This window comes from Acartia tonsa, chromosome 13, assembly GCF_053477335.1.
Source record: "Acartia tonsa isolate MP-2025a chromosome 13, ASM5347733v1, whole genome shotgun sequence".
Classification (NCBI taxonomy): domain Eukaryota; kingdom Metazoa; phylum Arthropoda; class Copepoda; order Calanoida; family Acartiidae; genus Acartia; species Acartia tonsa.
Window position 1 is genome coordinate 19,379,965 of NC_137272.1, and position 22,186 is coordinate 19,402,150.

The 22,186-nt window shown below is 38.4% G+C and overlaps 1 protein-coding gene across 3 annotated transcripts in view; it reads right to left on the minus strand.

Moving 5' to 3' along the window:
- Window positions 1-22,186, minus strand: part of LOC145304056 (spondin-1-like) — a 132,763-nt gene that overhangs the window by 22,858 nt on the left and 87,719 nt on the right. For all 3 annotated transcript variants that reach the window (XM_080145815.1, XM_080145814.1, XM_080145816.1), the window contains 3 exons: window positions 14,350-14,423; window positions 13,233-13,347; window positions 11,641-11,713 (listed from right to left, as the gene is read on the minus strand). In XM_080145815.1, coding sequence (XP_080001941.1) covers window positions 11,641-11,713; window positions 13,233-13,347; window positions 14,350-14,423 — 262 coding nt within the window. The remainder of the gene's footprint in view (window positions 1-11,640; window positions 11,714-13,232; window positions 13,348-14,349; window positions 14,424-22,186) is intronic.

Below are 22,186 nucleotides of genomic sequence, written 5' to 3' on the forward strand. Positions count from 1 at the left end.
GAGAAATTAAAGTATTATGCATAAATTTGTTGGTGAAAAACACATTTTAAGAATTCATTGTTATGACTGGGTTTTATATGGCGTAGTGCATAAATAGCTTTTTCTTTACTTAATCAAAATGGGTTAAGGGGGGTTGTCCCTTTGGCTGTTTAGAGATAGATAAGGTGTAGAAGGTTTTATTGGATCGGGACTATCCAGTATCCATCCTCTAAATTTTGCAGAATGGAAGGTGGTTACACCCTCCCTTCTGCACGCTACTGTAACAAGTAGGGACATACTTTTGTTTCAATTGTAGCCTTTGTGATCGCAGAAAAATCCGCTCAACTAGCTAATGATCGACTCATTTGCCAATCTGTTTTAATCAGAATGTTCATGTTTTATGCTAATTTTAAACCATTTGGAAATCATCTTATGCAAAATTGAATTTCTGCGTCAACTATATTTAGACTTAGATCTTCAACAAGGGACTGGTTTTCTAGCTTTTAGGGGGGGGGGGGTAAAAGAAATAGAATCTTTATATAAAAGTAACAGGATCTGTGTCTATCTGTCTGTCCTGAAGGATCTCTGTAACCGCTGAACCGATATGGTTCTAATTTACAGCTTTTCATAGGTCCAAGAAGATTTATAACTATTTTAGAGGAGGTACCACCATCCTCCCATGACATTTTACCCCTAGAAAAATTACCCCCCCAAAAAATAAAAATACTAAAATTGAAAATTGGAGACTTTTAAAGTTTGTTCTTTTTTTCCATTGAAATATCAATATCCAGTGGCGTGCGAACCGAAGGGGGCATTTGGGGCAATCGCCCCCCCCCCTAGCGACCAAAACGCCCCCCCCCTGCCCCCCTCTAGCCACCGCCCCCCCCCTAAATGTTGAAAAATGCCCCATTTTGCCCCCCCCTGGTCAATAAAAATGCCCATTTTTGCCCCCTACCCTACAAAAAGCAAAACTATCCCAGTTTCCAAAAAAAAGATCAAGAAATACTCAAAAAAAAATTTTGGCGCTTCGCGCCAAACAGACAGTCACTATTCATTTAACCTTACCAAATTTTTTAATTAGTGTAGAAATTAGGTTATAATCTTTTTTCACTGAACATAACAAACCAGGTAATAGGAAGTATTTTATTTTGTATAATATAAACTTTTTACCAAAGAAATTTTGTACATCCCCAATGATGATACACAAAATCACAAACCCTTATTTATATTACAATTAGTGGATGAAATGTATGGAAACTCGACTTAATTAACCAACCAATCAAAATTCCATTAAAGTCCCCAAAGTTGTTGAGCCAACGAATAAGAAAATTTTATATGAAATATTGGGGACTAGTGTAATAAATAGCCCAAAAACCCCTCCCTCCCTGCATATTTGAAGAAAAAAATTTGCGCTTCGCGCCCTTCCAAACGGTTTCTGCTTTATATCACATTGCATTGTATATTGTGTTTTTATTTCTTTAAAGACATGTGTAAACAACAAATATTTAATCAAAAAGTTATTTTATATAAAAAAGAAACAGCGTTGATATTTATCTAAGCCTTTTTCTCAACACTGTATGTCTGTCTAAATGAATAACTATATATGATGTCATTTTATTTTCAGGATAAGTTTATCATTTTTTTTGTGTACATACCCTTACAAAAAGACATGTTTTTTTTATGGCAATTTTCATTAAAAACCATTAAAACTAACTACACTCTATATTCCTAACCTGATCAAATACGCCACTCTTGTTGTCTTTAATTGATTTTAGTTCAAAGGGAGAGTAAATATTTTAGGGGGGGGGCAAAATTTTACAAAATCTTCAAAATGCCCCCCCCCCCCCTAGACAAAGTGCTTCGCACGCCACTGTCAATATCAATTTCAATGCCTAGCTTTCTTTAGATATAGTTGTTCCCAGTTACACAGATGTAATATTGGATTCAACTTTCATAATTTTGAATTTGCAATTAATTGTATTATTTGCTTTGATTTGCAATATTCAAGTTTATGTAACATTACAATGAGAATAGCGATGTGCCCTAATCAAATCCAGAGGTATGTTCTTTTAAAATAGTTTAGGAGATTCAGCTATAGGGTAGCTGAATCACATTGATGTAATTTTTTTTTAGATATTAGTATATATTTCTTCATGAATTATAATTAATTCCAGTAGCAATCCCAGGACTAACTTTAAGTGGTCGGCCATTACGTAATGAAATTTTCCTACATAATATACTGCTACTTACCCCATTCCCCAAAATTTACTAAAATTACAAATTTTTAATCTCAAAAGTTTTGCTACTGCGAAGTAACAACGCGTCAAATTGCCTTCATCTAATCTATACATCAATATCAAAATAATCAAAATAAAGCAATGGACAATCCTTATATAAAAGTAACAGGATCTGTGTCTATCTGTCCTGAAGGATCTCGCTAACAGATAACCGATATGGTTCTCCTTTACAGTGTAGCTTCTCATTGACCCTGGGAAGGTTTATAACTTTTTTGGGGGGTAGGGTAACACCACCATCCTAAGAGAAATCGCCCCTCGAAAAAAGAACCCATTTTTTTTACTTTTTCTTATGAAAAAAAAGAAAGGAGTGTAGATTAATTGTCCTATATCTCCCTGATATTAGGTATATGTATGTAAACTATTGTTATCAAAGTTTGCCAATTCAATCAAATAAACTTAAATTTTGCTTGCTACTAAATGACGCTAAATTTGGCAATCAAAGATTTCAAACAGACCAAGGTTTTAAACTCAACTTTTGCCATCCTTAATTTGGTGGGAGTTTGTTGTTATAGTTACAATCAGTAAAAAGCGTCAAAAGTATTTTTTGGTATGCATAGATTTAAAGATATTTATTGCAAATTATCGAGGGTTAGATTTACCTTATCTTCCTTTTTTTTATGGATATTAAAAACTAAGAAGCATTTGTAGGTGTTGTAGCTAAATCAGAAAATTCAAAAAGAAGAAATTGCAAATAGATTATTGACCAACTGAAATTTAAGTTATTTATTCCCTAAGACTTTTTTAGTTATGTACCTAAGTTTTTCGCCTCAAAGATTATTGTATATCTTGTTTTGCTGAAATTTTCAATGGATAATCACATTCATGTTGACATAAACTTCAACCTAATTACAGTTTAAAAAGTTATTCTAGGTTCTCATCCCCTTCCCATTAGGAAAATAATACACTTTTTATTTTTATTTTCCTATCCGTTGAAACCTGACATCAATAAAGTATGAATAATAGGATGTACATTCACTTCTGCAAATATATTTTATCATATATTTATGCACAGCCTAATCCCCTTAACTGTGTGTTATTATGACCTTTGCGAATACACAACTTCATGTAGATGTAATAATTTGTGGAGTTGTGGTCACACCAAATAATAGAGACGTTGTTTCCAGGGGACATTGTATATTACACTAGTACCCAAAGTTTTTAAATAACGTTCTCTTAATGGTTTGCTAAACAAATTTGGGGACTTTCGTGAATTTTGATTGGTCGATTCATTATATTGAATGTTCAAACGTTTTAACCACTATTTTTAGATGGGGTAATTTTGTGTATCATCACTGGGCATGTACATCAGTTTATCGGCCATTGTCTTATCCCTTTAGATCCCTGTGTTGTTCCTTGTGCTTTACTAACAAACTTTACATGAAATACAAGTTTCAACTAAATATATTGATTATCTCAAAACTAGCGCTATAAAACTTTGCTAATTATCTCTTGAGTGTAACCTAAAAGTTTTCATATCACTAAATCAATTATTTAATCACTTTTTATTGATATTCAATTGTCACGTAGATGTTCGTAATAAATGTTATTTTAATTGCTACATCGGGACTGCTAGTTTAAAAAAATACGTCTTCAAACAGTTTTATTCAAGCAAAGCAAAAAAGCAAATTTTATATCTTGAGGCATACAATTATAATAATATAATAGAAATTCACATTTTTCTCATATAAATTTGGAGTATTGTGGTATCCGCCTAGGGTAAATGGCAGACACCAGAGTTCGAATAAAGACTACGGCAGTGTGAACAGACGTGGACACCTTACTATAGAGAAGCTACGCTTCTCTAGCATTCACTAGACAAGAATCAACATCTATTTCAGTTGTCACTTTATTGGAGGTTTAAAGGATACTAAAGCTATATACAACAAACAATAACTACATGGATAGGAATAAATGATCATAACATAAAAGCATTATAATACATATACAATAGTCAGTTTGGGCAATCATGATTCCCCATCCCTGGAAAGGGTGGGGGGAATTAAGAATACAGTTAACCATAATATAAATACATATGGATTAGGGATAAAGATAGTTAAAGATAAATCATACAGTAAAACATAGATAATTGCAATGGTTAGGTAGATGGCTATCCCTGTCTGGGGCAGGCAGGATAGCCCATGGAGCAGCACAATAGGTAGATAAGCATAGAGGGGTTGAGTGGTAGGTCTGGGTACTAAAGAGGGAAGGTTTGATGATTACTTGTGACAACAACAGTCTGTGTGGGGGTGATTCTACCAGGTGAGGGCAGGTTTAGATCCTTTATCCTCAGGGTTGAGGTGGTGCTGATAACTTGGTGGTTGAAGGGGAAGGTTCCGGTGCTTAAGATGGGAGAGGGAGGGGTAACACCCCTCCCTCCAATTGCAGGACAACTGAGAGATGAAACTAGTACCGTTATCTGACATATTTTCAGGTGGCTTTATAATTGTAGAATAACAGGATTTAGCTAGGTGCGTAGCATCACTATAATGTCTTGGTTTCTGCATGGTCCAGAGCTGCCGCATACCACAACTCTCCCCTCGGAAGGCTGGAGGGGTTGTCTGCACCGCCAGACTTCCGACAGTGGTTGCGGCCTTCAGTTTGTTGTCCTTGTGGAATGGGGTCCGCCAGGATACCAGTTGCTGGGCGGTGGTGGACTCCAGCCCTCCCCAGGTCTAACGGAATCGGCTATATCTGCTGGAGTGGCTGGTCCTGTTGGATATTCTGGCCGTTGGATGTGTACCTCTGAGGCCACCCTGGCAACCTCCAGGGGTGGCACAGCACATGAGGGGGCTTGGACCGACAGCCGCCTGGTGTACACCTCTTCAGGTTTCTCCACTGGGCTGGTGGTCTCCATTGTGTTGGTCACCTTGCTGCTGGCAGGCTGGCTACTGGATGCAGGCGCAGTTTCTTCGCCCTCGGGGCTGGTCAGGTTCATTCGGCTTCCAGGGTCTCTGTCAACGCGGGCAGGTGGTGGTTGCCATACTGTAGGAGCGTTGCCTCCTTCAGGCTCATTCTGGACATTGGCAGGGTGGTGCATGGCAGTCCGACCTGCGGGGTAGGGAAAGGTAACAGTCCATCCTTTATGCCGGAGGCTGTCTTGGATCTGCAAGGGTGGCTCCGCTCTAGTTGGCTGGGAGACAGGCCCATCCACGGACACTGCTGCTGGTGGACTGGAGGCACAAGGCTCCGGATTTCCTCCCCTAGCCTGAAGGGGTCCAGGCACATTGTCTCCATCTTGGGTAGACATAATTGTTGGGGATCCTCTACTTCTATGGTTAGGCTCGGCCCTTGGCGCATCTAGTTGTGTTACTCCCCGGGCAGCGGTCAAAGCTTCTTCAGTTTGGCTGGTAATGGCTGATACCCTGGCTCCTGGGGCAGATGCAGGGGGCGCAGGCAAGTTTGGCCCAGCCCAAACTTCCTGGTACACCAGTGCAATACAATTACCCTGGCTTGGTTGAGGGAGGTAGACAGCTGGATGCAGTTGAGGGTGAGGGACAGCTGGACTCTCCCTGCTGGCTGGGGGCTCTGGCTGGCTGGGGGTGACGGGTGTCACCCCTTCCTCTGGGGCTGTGGGCTCGTTCCGGGGTCCAGGTATCTCGGTGGCGGCGACGGTTGTCGCCCCAGGCACCAGTGTGGGGGCGCTGGATAGCACCCCCCAGTCTTCACAGGGGTCAAGGTCTCTCGGTGGCGGCGACGGTTGTCGCCCCAGGCACCAGCGTGGGGCGCTGGATAGCACCCCCCAGTCTTCACAGGTGGCGGCGACGGTTGTCGCCCCAGACATCAGCTTGGTGGTGCAGGGAAGCACCTCTCGTTCCTTCCAGGTGGCGACGCCGGTTGGCGTCCCATACATCGACTCAGACTCGCTGGCTAGCGCCTCTTGCCTCTCCCACTCGGCGGCCGCCAGGGCCTCCTCGTACACCGTCCCGGTGGCGCTGGGTAGCGCCCCTCGGCTCTTGCTGGGGGTGACAGGGGTTACGGACACCGGTCCCCTGTGGTTGCGGCTGAGGTCCAGGCCAACCCGGTTGGGTTCAGCCGCTCCTCCCAGCACGTTGATCCTGGCCACCATGGTCCCAATCTGAGACACAGACTCCTGGATAGCCGCGGCCCCAGCGGCGGCAGCTAGTTGGGGTGACGGCTGGGCATCTCCCTCCAGGTGGACCTGGGTGGCAGACTGGTTGCATGCAGGTTGTTGGGCGGCCTGGGGTTTCTCCATTGCCCGGTCCCAACCGGTTCTACACTTGGCGGCTGTGTGGCCGTTGAAGCGGCAGCGCCCCTTCGTCCAGCTGGGTCCCATCAGGCCGGCTTCCCCAGGGTGTATCAACCTGCCAGGTCTCTCCTCCTCCAGTTGGGGCACCAGCTGACAAACAGGGTCTCCCCTACTAGGGGTCAGGCGGTGCTGGGCTGCTGGTGGTGGCTCCTTGGTTACATTCAGCCTCCTCCCCATACACACAGGTTCCTTCCATCCAACAGCGGCTCTCCTCCCCTGGGTGGCGAGGCCAGCCTCGGCCTTAGCTTCTGCAGGTGCTTCTCCACATGAGGGATCCTGCCTCTGGGTATGCCAGGTGGTTGGTAGCAAAGGCCGTTGATGGTGCCAGTCGGAAAGGGGGCTATGATCTCTGGGGGGTACCTGTGGCCAGTGGGTGGACAGGTACCCACAGGTGGACCAGCAAGGCCCAGAAGATGCCATACTGATGGTAGCCTGAACTGTATTCCGGACTGTCAGCAGACTGTTGGTAGCCACCTGAGTTGGGCCAGAGTTGCCAGCTGGTATTGCGTCCCTGCCAGGCTCCGTCAGCTGCTGGTGGGGAGCCCCTGCGGTGGTTCTGGTTTTGGCAAGGGGTGGCCTTCTTATTGACTTCCCTGGTTGGAGCTCTGCATCCTGGTGGGCCTCCATCTTCAGCAGCATGGGGGAACTTGGCTGGGACATGTGCAGTGGTTCAACAGAGTAGCGGCATCTGGTCTTGGAGTGTGGGGGAACAGCCTCACTGCTGCTGGTCAACCCTGCTCCCTCCGTGCTGGGTAAAGTCTTCCACTGCAGCAGATCACCAGTCCCCATCCTTAGGCCGGTCCCCAGTCGTTCCATGCCTGGGGGCTCCCAGGGAGGCTTGGGTGGCGGCTCCCCCACCCCCAGGTACGCGTCGGGCATCTGGGTGAAGAGCCTATTCCCCTGGGACAGCTCCCCATCCTCCAGCTTGGTGAGGCCAGCGCCAGGGAGGACCTTTCCACCCCAGAAACAGGTGGTACTGGCCCTAGGGCTGGGCCCCGTTGGAGTCTCAGTTCTGGTGGTAGTGTCCATCTTGGGGCTGGCCACTAAGTCTCTGAAGCTTGTCACCTTCTCATTAGGCTCAGTTGCATCGTTCAACACCCCCAGGAGGACACCTACAGGTTCAGCAATCCCCAGTCCAGTATTGCTATTTCTCGTGTGTTGAGCACCGACTGAACAGGAGCTGTGCAGCGGACATTCAGTCACCCTTCCAGACAAGGGCATCTCAGGGACCAGGGGTCTGTGACCTGGCATGTGTTTGATGTTCACTGTACTCCACACAGTAGGCCAAAGTAATAACAGAAGTAGTATCTTGTAGATATAGAAGCAGAGTAGAGTAGCCGCGCCGCAAGGAGGTTCGAGCCGGCTCACCCCTAGTATAAATACTATAGCTGTGTAATTAGGGTGGTAGTCCACGTAGCCGTAGGCTCGGTCCTCCTGGCTCAAGAGTTTCTGTGGCTGGCGCGCCCCCATGATAAGTAGCAGGGGGTGGGTCTGTGGGTGCCAGCGTCTTGTTTAACTGTTGAGCCTGAGTTGTTCTCCTTTCCAGTATAGCTCTTGATTTCTGTGATAACCAGCGGATCTTAGCTTAAAGGTAAAAGGAATATATTAGGGATCCACAGATGTCTCTAGGAGCGTATCCGCTGGTAGATATATGGATAGGTAGGCTAACTATATACATATATATATGGCTACACTCCCATATATATATATATACGTGTATAAGAATATCCCCAGAGCTAGCTAGCTTTCCTCCTTGCTCCAAAAAAATCACGCTTCCTCTGTATAAAGTTCACAACTATGAGGTCGATGGTCCAGGTACACACCACCACTGCCCAGTGTGGGGCATCAAGTCAGGCTATGTCCACAGGGTGGGCGTACTTTCGTTCAGTTACCATATCAGTTTCCAGTGTTGTATGGTGGGGTTAGTATTCACTTACTTGTACCCATGATACAAAAAAACAACATTATTTATCACTTGGGTATTTATATATACATATATTTGTTTCACTAACCACTCAGCTTTGAAGTAGGGTTGGCAGGGCTAGGAGATGTTGAGGGTCTGAGCGGGTTTAAGGAACTGGTTTAGTTTTCCTTATCACACTGTAGACAGGGAGGGAGGAGCTGGCAAGTTTTTCTCCTAAAAAAATATCTCTGTTGTATGCTATAGAGTGGCCCCTCTCCTGTGTGGGTGTGTGTGTGTGTGCGTGAAATCTCCTGTCCTTGCAACGCGCGTCCGCACCGTCAAATCCGCGCACACGGGGAAAACGCGCTCTCACCCCTCAACTCGCTCTCTCATTGGTCCGCTTCGTCCATTGGATTTATGATATTTTCCGCACTCTGTTGCGCTACCCGTGAATGGCACTCTGTGTGTCCGATCGCTAGCCCCACACTACAGACGGACTTAGTCTAGTGTGGGTAGGAAGGGGGAAGCGCGTGAGGGGACGGGGGTAACTCCGTCCGTTTCCCCTGTGAGGGAGGGAGGTAACTGTGTGCTGGTGTAATAGTGCCTTTTCTTCTTAATCCTAGGCTTATCTATTATATCACCCTGATTGTATTTGCCTTCAATGGAGAGGGGCTCCTCCCTTTCCCTTGGAATAAGGGGTGTATTGTTGTTGTGCTATAGGCTTGAGGTGATTTGATTGTATATCAGGGTCTTTATTATATTACATCTAGCTTCTATTTTTGTCCTTATCACAATTGCATAACAGATTTGTTTACCAACTCTGTTCTATTTTTAGCTGTTATCACAATACACAATAAATCCAAGCCTGTTCTATTCTTAGATTTATCACAACACAACAATTTGTTTGCCAAGCTTTGCTCATAAATCTATTGTTTAGCCATCACAACAGGGTGGTAATCCCTGCAATGTAACATAATATCTGTTTTTCTAGATGGGTGGCTGCGTTGTAGCCTCTCAGGATACTTGGAGTTGACGTAGTTTTTCTCTGTTCTGGTGCACTACACTCGTAGGTTGGCTCGCAGCTTGCAGCTATGTGGCGTGTTTCAGCCTATCGGCAGCAGGGAATGTCCCGTCCTGCTAGCGCCGCTTGCAGCTATGTGGCGTGTTTCAGCCTATCGGCGGCAGGGAATGTCCCGTCCTGCTAGCGCCGCTTATCCAAATCCAGCTGATGGCGGCAGGGAATGTCCCGTCCTGCTAGCGCCACTGGTTCGGATCCTGCTATCTCTTGCAGTAAAATTGGCCTATTTTCGGCCGTTTACACTTATTTGGCTTGTTTCAGCCGGTCCGCAGGCCTGTTTCAGCCTTTTGAGCGCTCAATTCTCCGTTAGATGTCGGCGCTTCTCGCGGTTCTTCGTCCAGTTTCACTTCCACAACTGCCGGATGCAGAGTTAGACTTGCTGTCCAGGGTGGGTAATTCAGGTTGCTTGTGTCAGTTTTGCCAGTTTCACTGCTGGGAGTACCTTAGCCTCAGCTGCGCGTCTGCTCTACACTTGTGGTTCGCCGTAATCTCACACAGCTGACACCAAAAGTTGTGGTATCCGCCTAGGGTAAATGGCAGACACCAGAGTTCGAATAAAGACTACGGCAGTGTGAACAGACGTGGACACCTTACTATAGAGAAGCTACGCTTCTCTAGCATTCACTAGACAAGAATCAACATCTATTTCAGTTGTCACTTTATTGGAGGTTTAAAGGATACTAAAGCTATATACAACAAACAATAACTACATGGATAGGAATAAATGATCATAACATAAAAGCATTATAATACATATACAATAGTCAGTTTGGGCAATCATGATTCCCCATCCCTGGAAAGGGTGGGGGGAATTAAGAATACAGTTAACCATAATATAAATACATATGGATTAGGGATAAAGATAGTTAAAGATAAATCATACAGTAAAACATAGATAATTGCAATGGTTAGGTAGATGGCTATCCCTGTCTGGGGCAGGCAGGATAGCCCATGGAGCAGCACAATAGGTAGATAAGCATAGAGGGGTTGAGTGGTAGGTCTGGGTACTAAAGAGGGAAGGTTTGATGATTACTTGTGACAACAACAGTCTGTGTGGGGGTGATTCTACCAGGTGAGGGCAGGTTTAGATCCTTTATCCTCAGGGTTGAGGTGGTGCTGATAACTTGGTGGTTGAAGGGGAAGGTTCCGGTGCTTAAGATGGGAGAGGGAGGGGTAACACCCCTCCCTCCAATTGCAGGACAACTGAGAGATGAAACTAGTACCGTTATCTGACATATTTTCAGGTGGCTTTATAATTGTAGAATAACAGGATTTAGCTAGGTGCGTAGCATCACTATAATGTCTTGGTTTCTGCATGGTCCAGAGCTGCCGCATACCACAGTATCACCTAGGGAAGTAATATACTTATGGACATGCGGAAAGACATTTATTATTATTGAATAGCTTCGCTATTAGAAAAACATTTTTTGCGGATTTGGTTTAGTTTAAATTTAATAGGCTACAGGGATAAATCAATGAGCGATATACTAAATACTTCCCCAAATATCTAATAGTAACACTAGGCCTTTAACAGGAAGTAAGGGAAGTAGATAAATGTCATTATCCCTTTCCTTAGAGGATAGTCGGGAAAGTTTATAAGTTTCAAATGTTACTTAGAAATCTAACTATGTGTTACTCAGATACCTGGAATTTTCACAAATTAGGGATAGATAATTCTCAAAATATTTCATTTATTCAATGTTAATATGTTTTGTATTAATAAAAGGGACTTTAAATATAGATATTTATATGGATGAATAACTTCTAGGGACTTAAAATAAGCTGTTATCGAGATTGTTTGGTACAAACAGATATACACCCTATATATATTGTGATTAGTAATGTTATAAAGAAATCTAAATGGATAACACAATAGCCGATAAATTGATATGTATCCCCAATGATCGTATGCAAAGTTACCCTTTCAGTAGATTAAAATTTGTGGTTGAAACGTTTGAACACTCAACTTACTGATTCAACCAATCAAAATTTACTAAAGTCCTCAAAGTTGTTAAGCCAACGAATAAGAAAACGTTATTATAAAATATTATAATAAACAGCCCATTATTACCTTTTTCTCTTACGCTTAAAACTCTTTTAATGTGCATGAACTTACTTGTTTCATAACAGTTTCTACATGCGGGCACTGCTTACGACCAAGTCTGTTGTAGAATCTTCTTGTTCGCACTCTAAATAGATCAAATTCCAGAGGTAATTTAGATTTGTGGTGGTAAACATAAACATAAAACATAAACATATTTATTTGGGCATAAAAATTAAACAAAAAAAAGTCATAAAATCAAAAAAAATATAATATACAATTAAAATTACTATAACAATAAACAACCTAAATCCTATCAGTTCTGCCCGGGTAACCATGAATAGATCACTACTTTGCCCAAAATATATTAAACAAAGGTATCCTGGATCCCTTTAAACTTATAGAACCTAGGTAGTATCGCCAAAATAAAAATAACATAAAAAAGATTGCAAAATTTACAGAGCTGGAGATTTAGATTATTTGATAAAAATAGCTATTGCAAGACATTAATTAGTTTAGACTTGATAGATTTAGCAAAAAGGTTTCTATCTTCAATAGATTTAAGCTCATCACTTAGATTATTCCAAAGGATGCCAAAGTTGAAAATTAGATGTTTTTTAAGATATTCATATCTATGAGGCCTTATATGAATAATTTTATAGTTTCCCTTAAAATGCCAGAACACGAGAAAACCAGTGGGTATTGGGTAGCCTCGTATGGTTACGACCTTCAACGGGTTAGGCAAAGGGAAAACCCTAACAATCCCTAATTTTCAATCAAATCTAAATTATAGGAAAGTGTTTAGTGTTCGAAAGGCACGTTAAGGGGAAGCACCGGATCTTAACTAAAACAATGTGTCAGTTTTATTCTTAACGCCTTTTTACATGCATCACATATATCTTTAATAACTTTAATTTGATTCCTCTCAAATAAAAAAAATTAAGTTAAGCTACTCATAAAATTGTGTCTGTCCTTCCTTATGATAAAATTCTTCTTAGCTGCTATAGAAGATAGAGTTAGAATCACTTTTTAATATGTAATGACATTGTCATAAGTTATACTCTTTGTAACTCTAATAATTTATGATCCATATGCATTAATGGTTTTGCTTAATTTCTACACTAATGCATTACTTGGCCTCATTAAGGAAAATCAAATATTGTTTATAATTAAACTAAAATTTTATTACAAAAATTCAAATGAAATGTGCTAAACTAAAAAATCTTGGAATATATGTATATCCTGATACCTTTCTATCAAATGTAATATGAAGATTTTTCTATAATAAGTCAGGGATCTGCAGTGATGAGACAATGACCGATAAATTGATGTTCATCTACAATGATGATACACAAATTAACCCCTTCTGTAGCCTAAAATTTGTGGTTGAAACTTTTGAACACTCATCTTATTGAACCAACCAATCCAAAGGTGATAAGCCAACGAATACCATTGTTACACTTTGGGGACTAGTGTAATAAACAGCCAAATGTCACCATCCTCTCTGATAATAAGTATTAACATTTTACAATTAACAATTGTTATCAGAAAATTGATTTTAACTCAAAATATTTCTACAATCAGCAGCACAATTAAACTACACTTTCTTATTTTTTACAACCTAAGGTTTTTATGATGTAAAACTTATAATGTGCAAAACACATTACCTGAAACTATTACCGCAAGTTGCGGCACAATCTGACCAGGCTGTCCACTCTGTTGTTGTACACATGTCGTCCGGTTTCCAATCATCTGGCGCCTCAGCATAGAAATTTGTGGAACCTAAATCAGAATAGTTATTTATCGCATCTTATTATAAACAGCTTTCCGTGGATATAAAAATTTAAAATCATAAGATTAAAACCAGTTGCTGAAGGCACGGGCTAAAAGGCTGGTTTTAATCTTATGATTGTACTTTTTCATACTTGTAAAAAACTGGATATAATATGATGCTATACATAATTTTTCAGTATGGCTGAGAACTGGTTCTAATCCACCGGATATTAATCAGTTTTGAAGTGATACTTGAAAGAAAGTTCGTTGGCTCAAAAAAGTTAGGTGCAGTTATTAAATTTTTATTGTGTAGTTCCAAACAAGTTGTGTTCACACTTTTCAACCAATAATTTTAATCTACAAAAGGGGTAATTTTGTTTAAAATCACTGGGGATGTACAACAATTTATAGTCCAATTGCCTTATTCCTTAAGTTCCCTGCAAAACCCACTTTTTCATTTAAAGATCTACAAAACTGAAACATGCATCATATTAGTTTACTTTTTTTATAAATCAGAAGCGATACTAATCTAGTTTCTCTTGAAAGGGGTATTTAGGATATTTTAGGGACAAAATAACAATCTCAGATAATATTCCTACTTCTATAATGGTGGTTTCACCCTTATCTCTTTGTATCACTTAGTTATTTTGGTTTTGTACTAACCAATGTGCAAATGAAGTCAGAGAGGGAGGGCACATTGGTCTGTTTATTACTCTAGTCCCCAAAGTATTTTAATGGTGTTTTCTCATTTGTTGGTTTAACAACTTTGGTGACTTTTATAAATTTTGATTGGTTGGTTGAACAAGTTGAGTGTCAGTGTCCAAAAGTTTCAACCACTAATTGTAATCTACAGAAGGGGTAATTTTGTTTATCATCATTGGGGATATACAATATTCACCAATTTATCGGTCATTGTCTTATCCCTGGTTATTCTGTTCTTGGCACTGAACAAATAGCAATTGATTTTTACTTAAGATCTGTAAAACAGCAAAATGTATCTGTAAATATTACCTTGACACACAGGTATAGCTGCAGAACACATTTCCCTCTGATCCAGCTGTTCCGAACATCCTGATTGTTGGGCCCTTAAATAAAAATAATATTCAGAAAACAAGAATATTATGTCATGTGCAGGATTAGCAGACTAAAATGAACATAATTGCTAATTAGATAAAGATAAAATGAAATAAATACTTAGAACAATGATCTAACAAGGATGGCAGCAAAGCACTTTAAAAACATTAATCACGATTTAAAGAATAGATGTTTTAATCAAGAATAAATTTTTAAATATTAAAATATGAAAAAGAAATTAATTTGAAAGGTTTTATCTCAACTACCATAAATTTATACTTTTAAGATAATTTTTGGGGGGAAGAAAGAGGAGAAGATCAATATTACAATTATACATATATTCCCCATATATAAAAAGGGATAATGCAAAAAAGTGTGCAACTTATACTCAGTTTTGCTTACAACAGAAATACTTTCTTTTATTGTTAAAGTTTTAGAGAAATTTTTTCTTTTATCTATTCATTATAGCTAAACTTTTTATTTATTTGAGTATTCCATCAATTGATTAATAGCGTATAAAAAAAAATCACGAAACCTATACGCAATTTCAGCTATCGTTGGAGGTCAACACATAGTAGAATTGACAACCTCTGCAACTGCCACCCAATTATCATTTTAGATTTATTTCGCTTGTTGGTTATACCTTATTCCTGGTTGAAATGTTTTTATGCAGGTAGCTAATCTAAAAAAAATAAGATGTCCTTTCGACTGGTAAAATTAGGAGTGGAGTGGTGTGATGTCATTATTGCCAAATTTTCATTGCCAAATTACGAAACATGACACTGCTCCATTACTTAACTTCCCTGAAAATTGTGGACCGATTGGTCCAGTGGTTTACATAATCGTACTAGATATGCATTGGGGTATAGTATGGATGTTAACATCCTTGTTTCGTATACAATAAATTTATAATATAGATGTATAACAAGAAAACTACCTGGATCCCCCTATCAAGGACCATTTTCGTCTGCTAGCAAATAGCTTTCTAATCTTTTGTAGCAACTTGGCTGTGTTAATATTCCCGATGCTATTCGTTGATTTTCAAAAATCTAATTGAAAGACGGCTCCGTGTCCTTGGGAAGGGGACATACAGTTATTTAAAATTTTCCCCCTCTAGTGTTTTACTCTAATCCTTATACATGTGAATTTTTCTGTATACTATGAAAGTATGTTTCTCTTCACACCTCTTCAAAGTAAAAGTTTAGTATAATATTGACATGGTCAAACAGACCTCAATAATAGAAAAAATTACTCTCATTTACTCTCATATACTCATTTTTAAAAATTAAAATCTTTTCTATTGATATGTAGATTGATAAAAAAAAATCATTTTCGATACTATTTATGGATTTATTTAGTTAAAAGCCCTACAAGACTGAAGGTTTGGAAGTTGTTGTAGGGGCTAGAAAAATGCCCTTAAAAGAAAAATATAAAAAACCATACCAAAATATACCTCTCTCAATATAAGACCACAAAAATTAGCTTTTGATTATTTTTGATTTCAAAGGGGTGTGCCTATATCCTTAGAATCTTTGCATACCTCTTCACAGGAATATGGGAGGTAAAACAATGCTTTTAATATTACAATTTAGAATTTTTCTTTAAAATAGTTTGTGTTTATTTATTTATTGTTATTAACCCTATTCTACACCAAATATAAAGCTTTCATTAGAACTGTAAAATGTAAGCTATACAATTTTCTTTTGAGTTAGGGTTTTCTTAGCCATTCATATATGTATATACTTGAAGAAATAAAGGCAAATGTTGCTTTTGATGTCAACGTAAATATTAAGTTTCACATCATCATAATTTCTAAAAACCATAAAGCACTGTAAAAGATTGTGCCAATAGACTGTAGATAATTACGAAGTAAATATTGTCGATCTATTATTCAAATAAAAGTGTGTCAGCGACGACCAATTTTTATAAAAGCCCAAATGACATAAATTGATAAAAATCCTTGAAATTTTATAACAAATGTGCCATCAAGATTGTCAAAATTAAACTTCAAAATTTCGTGTCAACACAATTTTGAAAGGTTTTACGGAGTCTGTTCTCTCTGACATATACATGTGTAAGTTGGAGGAAAAAGTTAACTTCAGGTATTTGTTTAAAGGCAATGCATATAAGTAGCATACGTTGTCCTTTAGTGCAATCAAGACATTTGGACAACAAAATATACCAATAATTTTTAATTTCCACACAATGTAAAATTGGGGTCCTTTTATCGCGTATTTTCCGTAAATTTATGTGTATCTGTTTAGTTAAATGCGCTTATTAAGTCAAACTGTACTTAATTATGACTAATTGTATATTTATGAAATGGTCCTAATGACCCTTATTTTTCATGGATTATTGAGATGATCTTGATTATATGAATGGATGGTATGAACAAATAGGCATATAGCAGGCAGGATGTATAATGTATATAGATCTAAGATTTTTACACAGAAATAAAGTTACTAGATATAGATTACTATAAATATGTACATTCAGTAAGATTTCATAAATGACAGAATTTTTTACTTTTTTGGTTTAAACTTACATTAAAACTTGTTTATATATAAACTTTTACCTTCCTAATAGAAAAAAGAGAAAATTGAAAAAAATTTACAGTATGGCCACGAAACTGATTAATATTTGCTGGATTAGAACCGATTCTCATTCATACTGAAAAATCCTGTATAGCACCGTATTACAGACAATCAGCAGAAAACTGTATATTATATGTTGCAACAAATAACTATTCTCAGATCAGGATTTGAATAAAACAATTTAAAAAATCAACATTTATTTTCCTAAAATAATATGGTAGCTGAAGTTTAAAAGCAAATGCATAATTTCAGAAACAGGGTTATTGCACTTCCGTAAAATTTTTTGTACTAATTTTGTTTGGCTTAGCCTCTTTCTTTTTCGTCAAGCATTATGTGTTTTTTTTTCTTTCTACATTTCTTTGTCAATAAACCCAAAAATGAAATTTTTAAAATGCTTTGTTATTTTGATATGAAAATTTGAAGGAAGAAATAAATCTTTTGGAATAAGTGAAGTACTAAAGACCCTTAACACAGTACCAACTCCTGCTATGCCTGGCAGGCACATCAATATTAGGACTAGTGGGGAAATGCCTTGGCTCGTAAGTAGATAAAAAAACATTACCACGCAGAGCTAGGACCTTCAGGCATATTTAAAAAATAAAATAAAATTTTGCTAGCCTGTTACCTTGAGGTACGTGTGGTGCTTGGGGGTGACAACGGCCAACAAAAAAAAAAACCTCCCCCCTCCCGATAACTTGATTTTCAGTTGCCATATCCCTGTATCCATGACGCAAATTATTGCACTTTCTTTCTCTTCATTTATATTTAGAGTTATTGTATTCCAAAAAGTTTCTCTGACAGGCAGGGATGCCAACTTTTTAAACTTATTTCCGTATTTTTTAAAACAGAGTTGCCGAAGATTTAGATGAGACAAATAATAAAATATAAATAAATGATAATAATAAGCAACGAATGAAGAATTTTCTGCGGAGAAAAAAAACTTTTTAATTAACAAGGAAGACAACATTCATAAAAGCGAAGCTCTGTAATTGTATGACAGACGAACATTAACCCTTGTAAAGTTTCAGAACTGAATATACAAAATGCAAAAATAAAAATTTTGACAAAATTATACGTAAATTTGTTACAAAACTTATGAGATACAGAATACTAATTTAAGGACATACTGACATTTTTAGGACTTGATTATTGAGATGCTTCGCTTATAATATTGTACCTTATTGTAATAGGAATCAGTACTCCAAAAATCAGATCAATCGTATGATTATATCATATGATAAATTGTTATTAAAAAAAGTTAAAATCGAGTTTGAAATGGACGCAAGGACATACAGGTAACGATTATTATTGTAGAGTTTCTATCAGTGGCGTGCGAACCGAAGGGGGCATTTGGGGCAATCGCCCCCCCTAGCGACCAAAACGCCCCCTCTCCCCCCCCTCTAGCAACCCCCCCCCCTGCCCCCCACCCTAAATGTTAAAAAATGCCCCATTTTGCCCCCCCCTGGTCAACAAAAATGCCCCTTTTTGCCCCCTACCCTACAAAAAGCAAAACTATCCCAGTTTCCAAAGAAAAGATCAAGAAATACTCCAAAAAAAATTTTTGGCGCTTCGCGCCAACCAGACAGTTAGGTTATAACCTTTTTTCAATGAACATAACAAACCAGGTTATAGGAAGTATTTTATTTTGTATAATATAAACTTTTTACCAAAGAAATTTTGTACATCCCCAATGATGATACAAAAAATTACCCCTTATATAGATTACAATTATTGGATGAAATGTATGGAAACTCGGCTTAATTAACCAACCAATCAAAATTCCATTAAAGTCCCCAAAGTTGTTGACACCATGGAAACTGTCCCAATTTTGTATAACTTTTGCGGAACATGTTCCAGTTATGTCATATTTTTCTTTCCCGAAAAAGGGAAGGGGGAAAGAAAAAAAAGGGAAGGGGAGAAGAAAAAAGAGATGAGAGAAAAAGGGGTTTTCCCCATCTCTTTTGAAGAGATTTTCTTCCCCCCTTCTCTTTTTCGGGAAAGAAAAATATGTCGTAACTGGAACATGTTCCGCAAAAGTAATACAAAATTGGGACAGTTTCCATGGTGTCAAAGTTGTTGAGCCAACGAATAAGAAATTTTCATATGAAATATTGGGGACAAGTGTAATAAATAGCCCAAAAACCCCTCCCTCCCTGCATATTTGAAGAAAAAAATTTGCGCTTTGCGCCCGGCCCTTCCAAATGGTTTCTGCTATGAAATATTGGGGATTAGTGTAATAAATAGCCCAAAAACCTCTCCCTCCCTGCATATTTGAAGAAAAAAATTTGCGCTTCGCGCCTTTCCAAATGGTTTCTGCTATGAAATATTGGGGACTAGTGTAATAAATAGCCCAAAAACCCCTCCCTCCCTGCATATTTGGGGGCAAAATTTTACAAAATCTTCAAAATGCCCCCCCCTAGACAAAGTGCTTCGCACGCCACTGGTTTCTATGCTTTCTACATCGTACCTAACTACTACAGGAATCATCATGCAAAGTTTGAAATCAATAAGACAATTCTAAATTAACGAGCTATCCGTTACGGACGTACGAACGAATCGACCCTAATTATAGAAAAGCTTCGCTTTTAAAAAGGGGTATTTTTTTCCTGGGTACCATTTTTCTCGATAGGGTTAAATTACTGTCTAGAATTAGATATGAAAAAACTTTTCTCTATCATTTAGGAAGCTTTACTGTAATGGAGAATTACATCATACAGACACTTTATTACACCTTTACTATCATATTACCTTTTTATTAACAAGGCGTAAGGTACCAAAAAATATACTTATTTAATGATTTAATTGGAACAAATAAAGAACATCAGAAATGGAAAGAATTACTTTTATCTCAATTATTTTTTTAAAAATCTACCTTTTGGTAACTTTTTGAGAAAATTAAGGAGTAATTTAAATGCCATTGTTTCCTCTTATCTTGAATGCTTTTTACTAGTGGAGAATTTCAGAGGCAAACAGATTTTTCTTTGGGTGCAATACCCCTTTCTTAACCTTTTTATCAGAGAGAGAGAGAGAGAGAGAGGGGACAATGGGCTGTTTATTACACTAGTTCTATAATAACGTTTTCTTATTTGTTGTCTTAACAACTTTGGTGAATTGTGATTGGTTTGCTCTTAAAGTTGAGTGTTCAAAAAATTCAACCATTAATTATAATCTATTGAAGGTGTGATTTTGTTGATCATAATTGGGAATGTACATTGATTTATCGGCCATTGTCTTATCCCTCTAAATCCCTGCCTTTTTATACTCCTATCTGTTTTATGTCTTAAGTCTTAAAACATCATTTCTTTGTCTCTTATTTCTATATAGGTGTAATTTAAGTAGCGAACCAACTTTACAAGTAAAATATAATCATTTCAATACAATTAATTGATGTATGTACATCACCAATAATGATAAAAAATTTTCCCCATTTTTAAAATAAAGATTGAAATGTTTGGCCACTTCTTGTTTGGAACTAAGCAATCAAAATTCAATAAAAGTTTTTGAAAGAATGAATGAGAAAGATAACTTGGTTAAACATTGCGAATAAGTATAATTTACAGTCCAATGTATATTCGCTTCTTGCTCTATAAATACTGTTGTTGTTCACTTCGCTTTCATGGATGTTGTTATCCTTTTTTTACTATTGTCTATATGAGCTAAGTTTATGGCGTGTTATCACTCCCGCAAAAAAAAACATTTGAGAAGAACAGCCAAAACCTCACTAACAAGGCTTCAATATCTTAAAGGTTATTAGATTTTGCAGAACGCTCCAACTTTGAAGTAGAATAATTTTTTTTTACAAAAGTATCGTTTGTAGATTATAAGATACTAGCGGCTAGGGCACTTAAGGTAGTAGGGGGAAAAGTCGACCTCATCCAATTTTAAATTTGAGTTTCAAAAGAGTAGGTAAAAATATTTTTTGGGGGGAGGGGGGTGAAGACATCCTCCCCAAAAATAGTTTTTCCTTCCCAGGACCTATATAAAAGCTTCACTGAAAAGGAGAACAATGTCAGTTCAGCAGTTAGCGAGATCCTTTGTGACAGACAAAAAACGCTTACTACTTTATATAATAGGATGTGCTGTGACGGTAAGATCCAGTATAATTTTGCAATGGTAATATCTACGCGAAAATGATGGGACACCTTGCTATTTTAGAATGGTATATAAACATAAACTTTTATGATACACATAATTTTTCACTTCCGCTAAGAATGAGAACATCCAAAATCAGAAAAGTTAAGTTAAAAATAGAAAATCCAAAGAAACCCGCTTCAATAGTAACGGAGCTGTCCGACCCTTTCTAGCTTTAATTTAACATACTTCTAAATATAATAAAAAAAATATAATAACATTTATGACATTTATCTATAGTACAAGCCAAGAAAATCTTGTTTTCCGTAACTTTGAACGGACAGAATTTATTTTGAAATTAAAGTTTTATGATTTTTAACCAACAAATGGTGTTCTATAAAGCTTAATGTCTGTCTGGGAGTGGATACAAAACCGCGACAAAAAAAAACGCGACAGGGACAAAACCGCGACAGTGACAAAACCGCGACAGTGACAAAACTGCGACATTACAAAAAAATCTATAATAAAAAAATCTTAATGCTAGAAGGTCATGGCCGCAGAGCTCGGCCCCCTGGCATGCCTAGCCGCAGGCGCTCGGCCCCCTTGCCTATAACATAACCTAACCTTACCTAACCTATATGTTTGAATGTTTAATGTACATTAACTTTTTATAATTTAGAATTTCGTGGATTTTACAAAAAGTGGTTGGTAGATTTTTTTCAAATTTTTAATATTTTTTTTACAATATTTAGGTTAGGTTAGGTTATGGGCAAGGGGGCCGAGCGCCCGCGGCTAGGCAGGCCAGGGGGCCGAGCGCTGCGGCCATGTATTTCTACAAAAAAATCCTACATAGTTATATTTCTGTTATTTTCGCGGTTTTATTATTGTCGCGGTTTTGTCACTGTCGCGGTTTTGTTATGTCGCGGTTTTGTCCCTGTCGCGGTTTTGTATCCACTCCGTCTGTCTGTCCTTCTGTCTGTTTATAAATTTTATTTCTTTAAACAGATTTTACGATTTTTTAATTCTTCAATTTTCAAGTACAAATTATATAGTGCAATTATGAAAACTAGGCATTAATTTATTTTTCATCACTGACAATTGTATTTTTT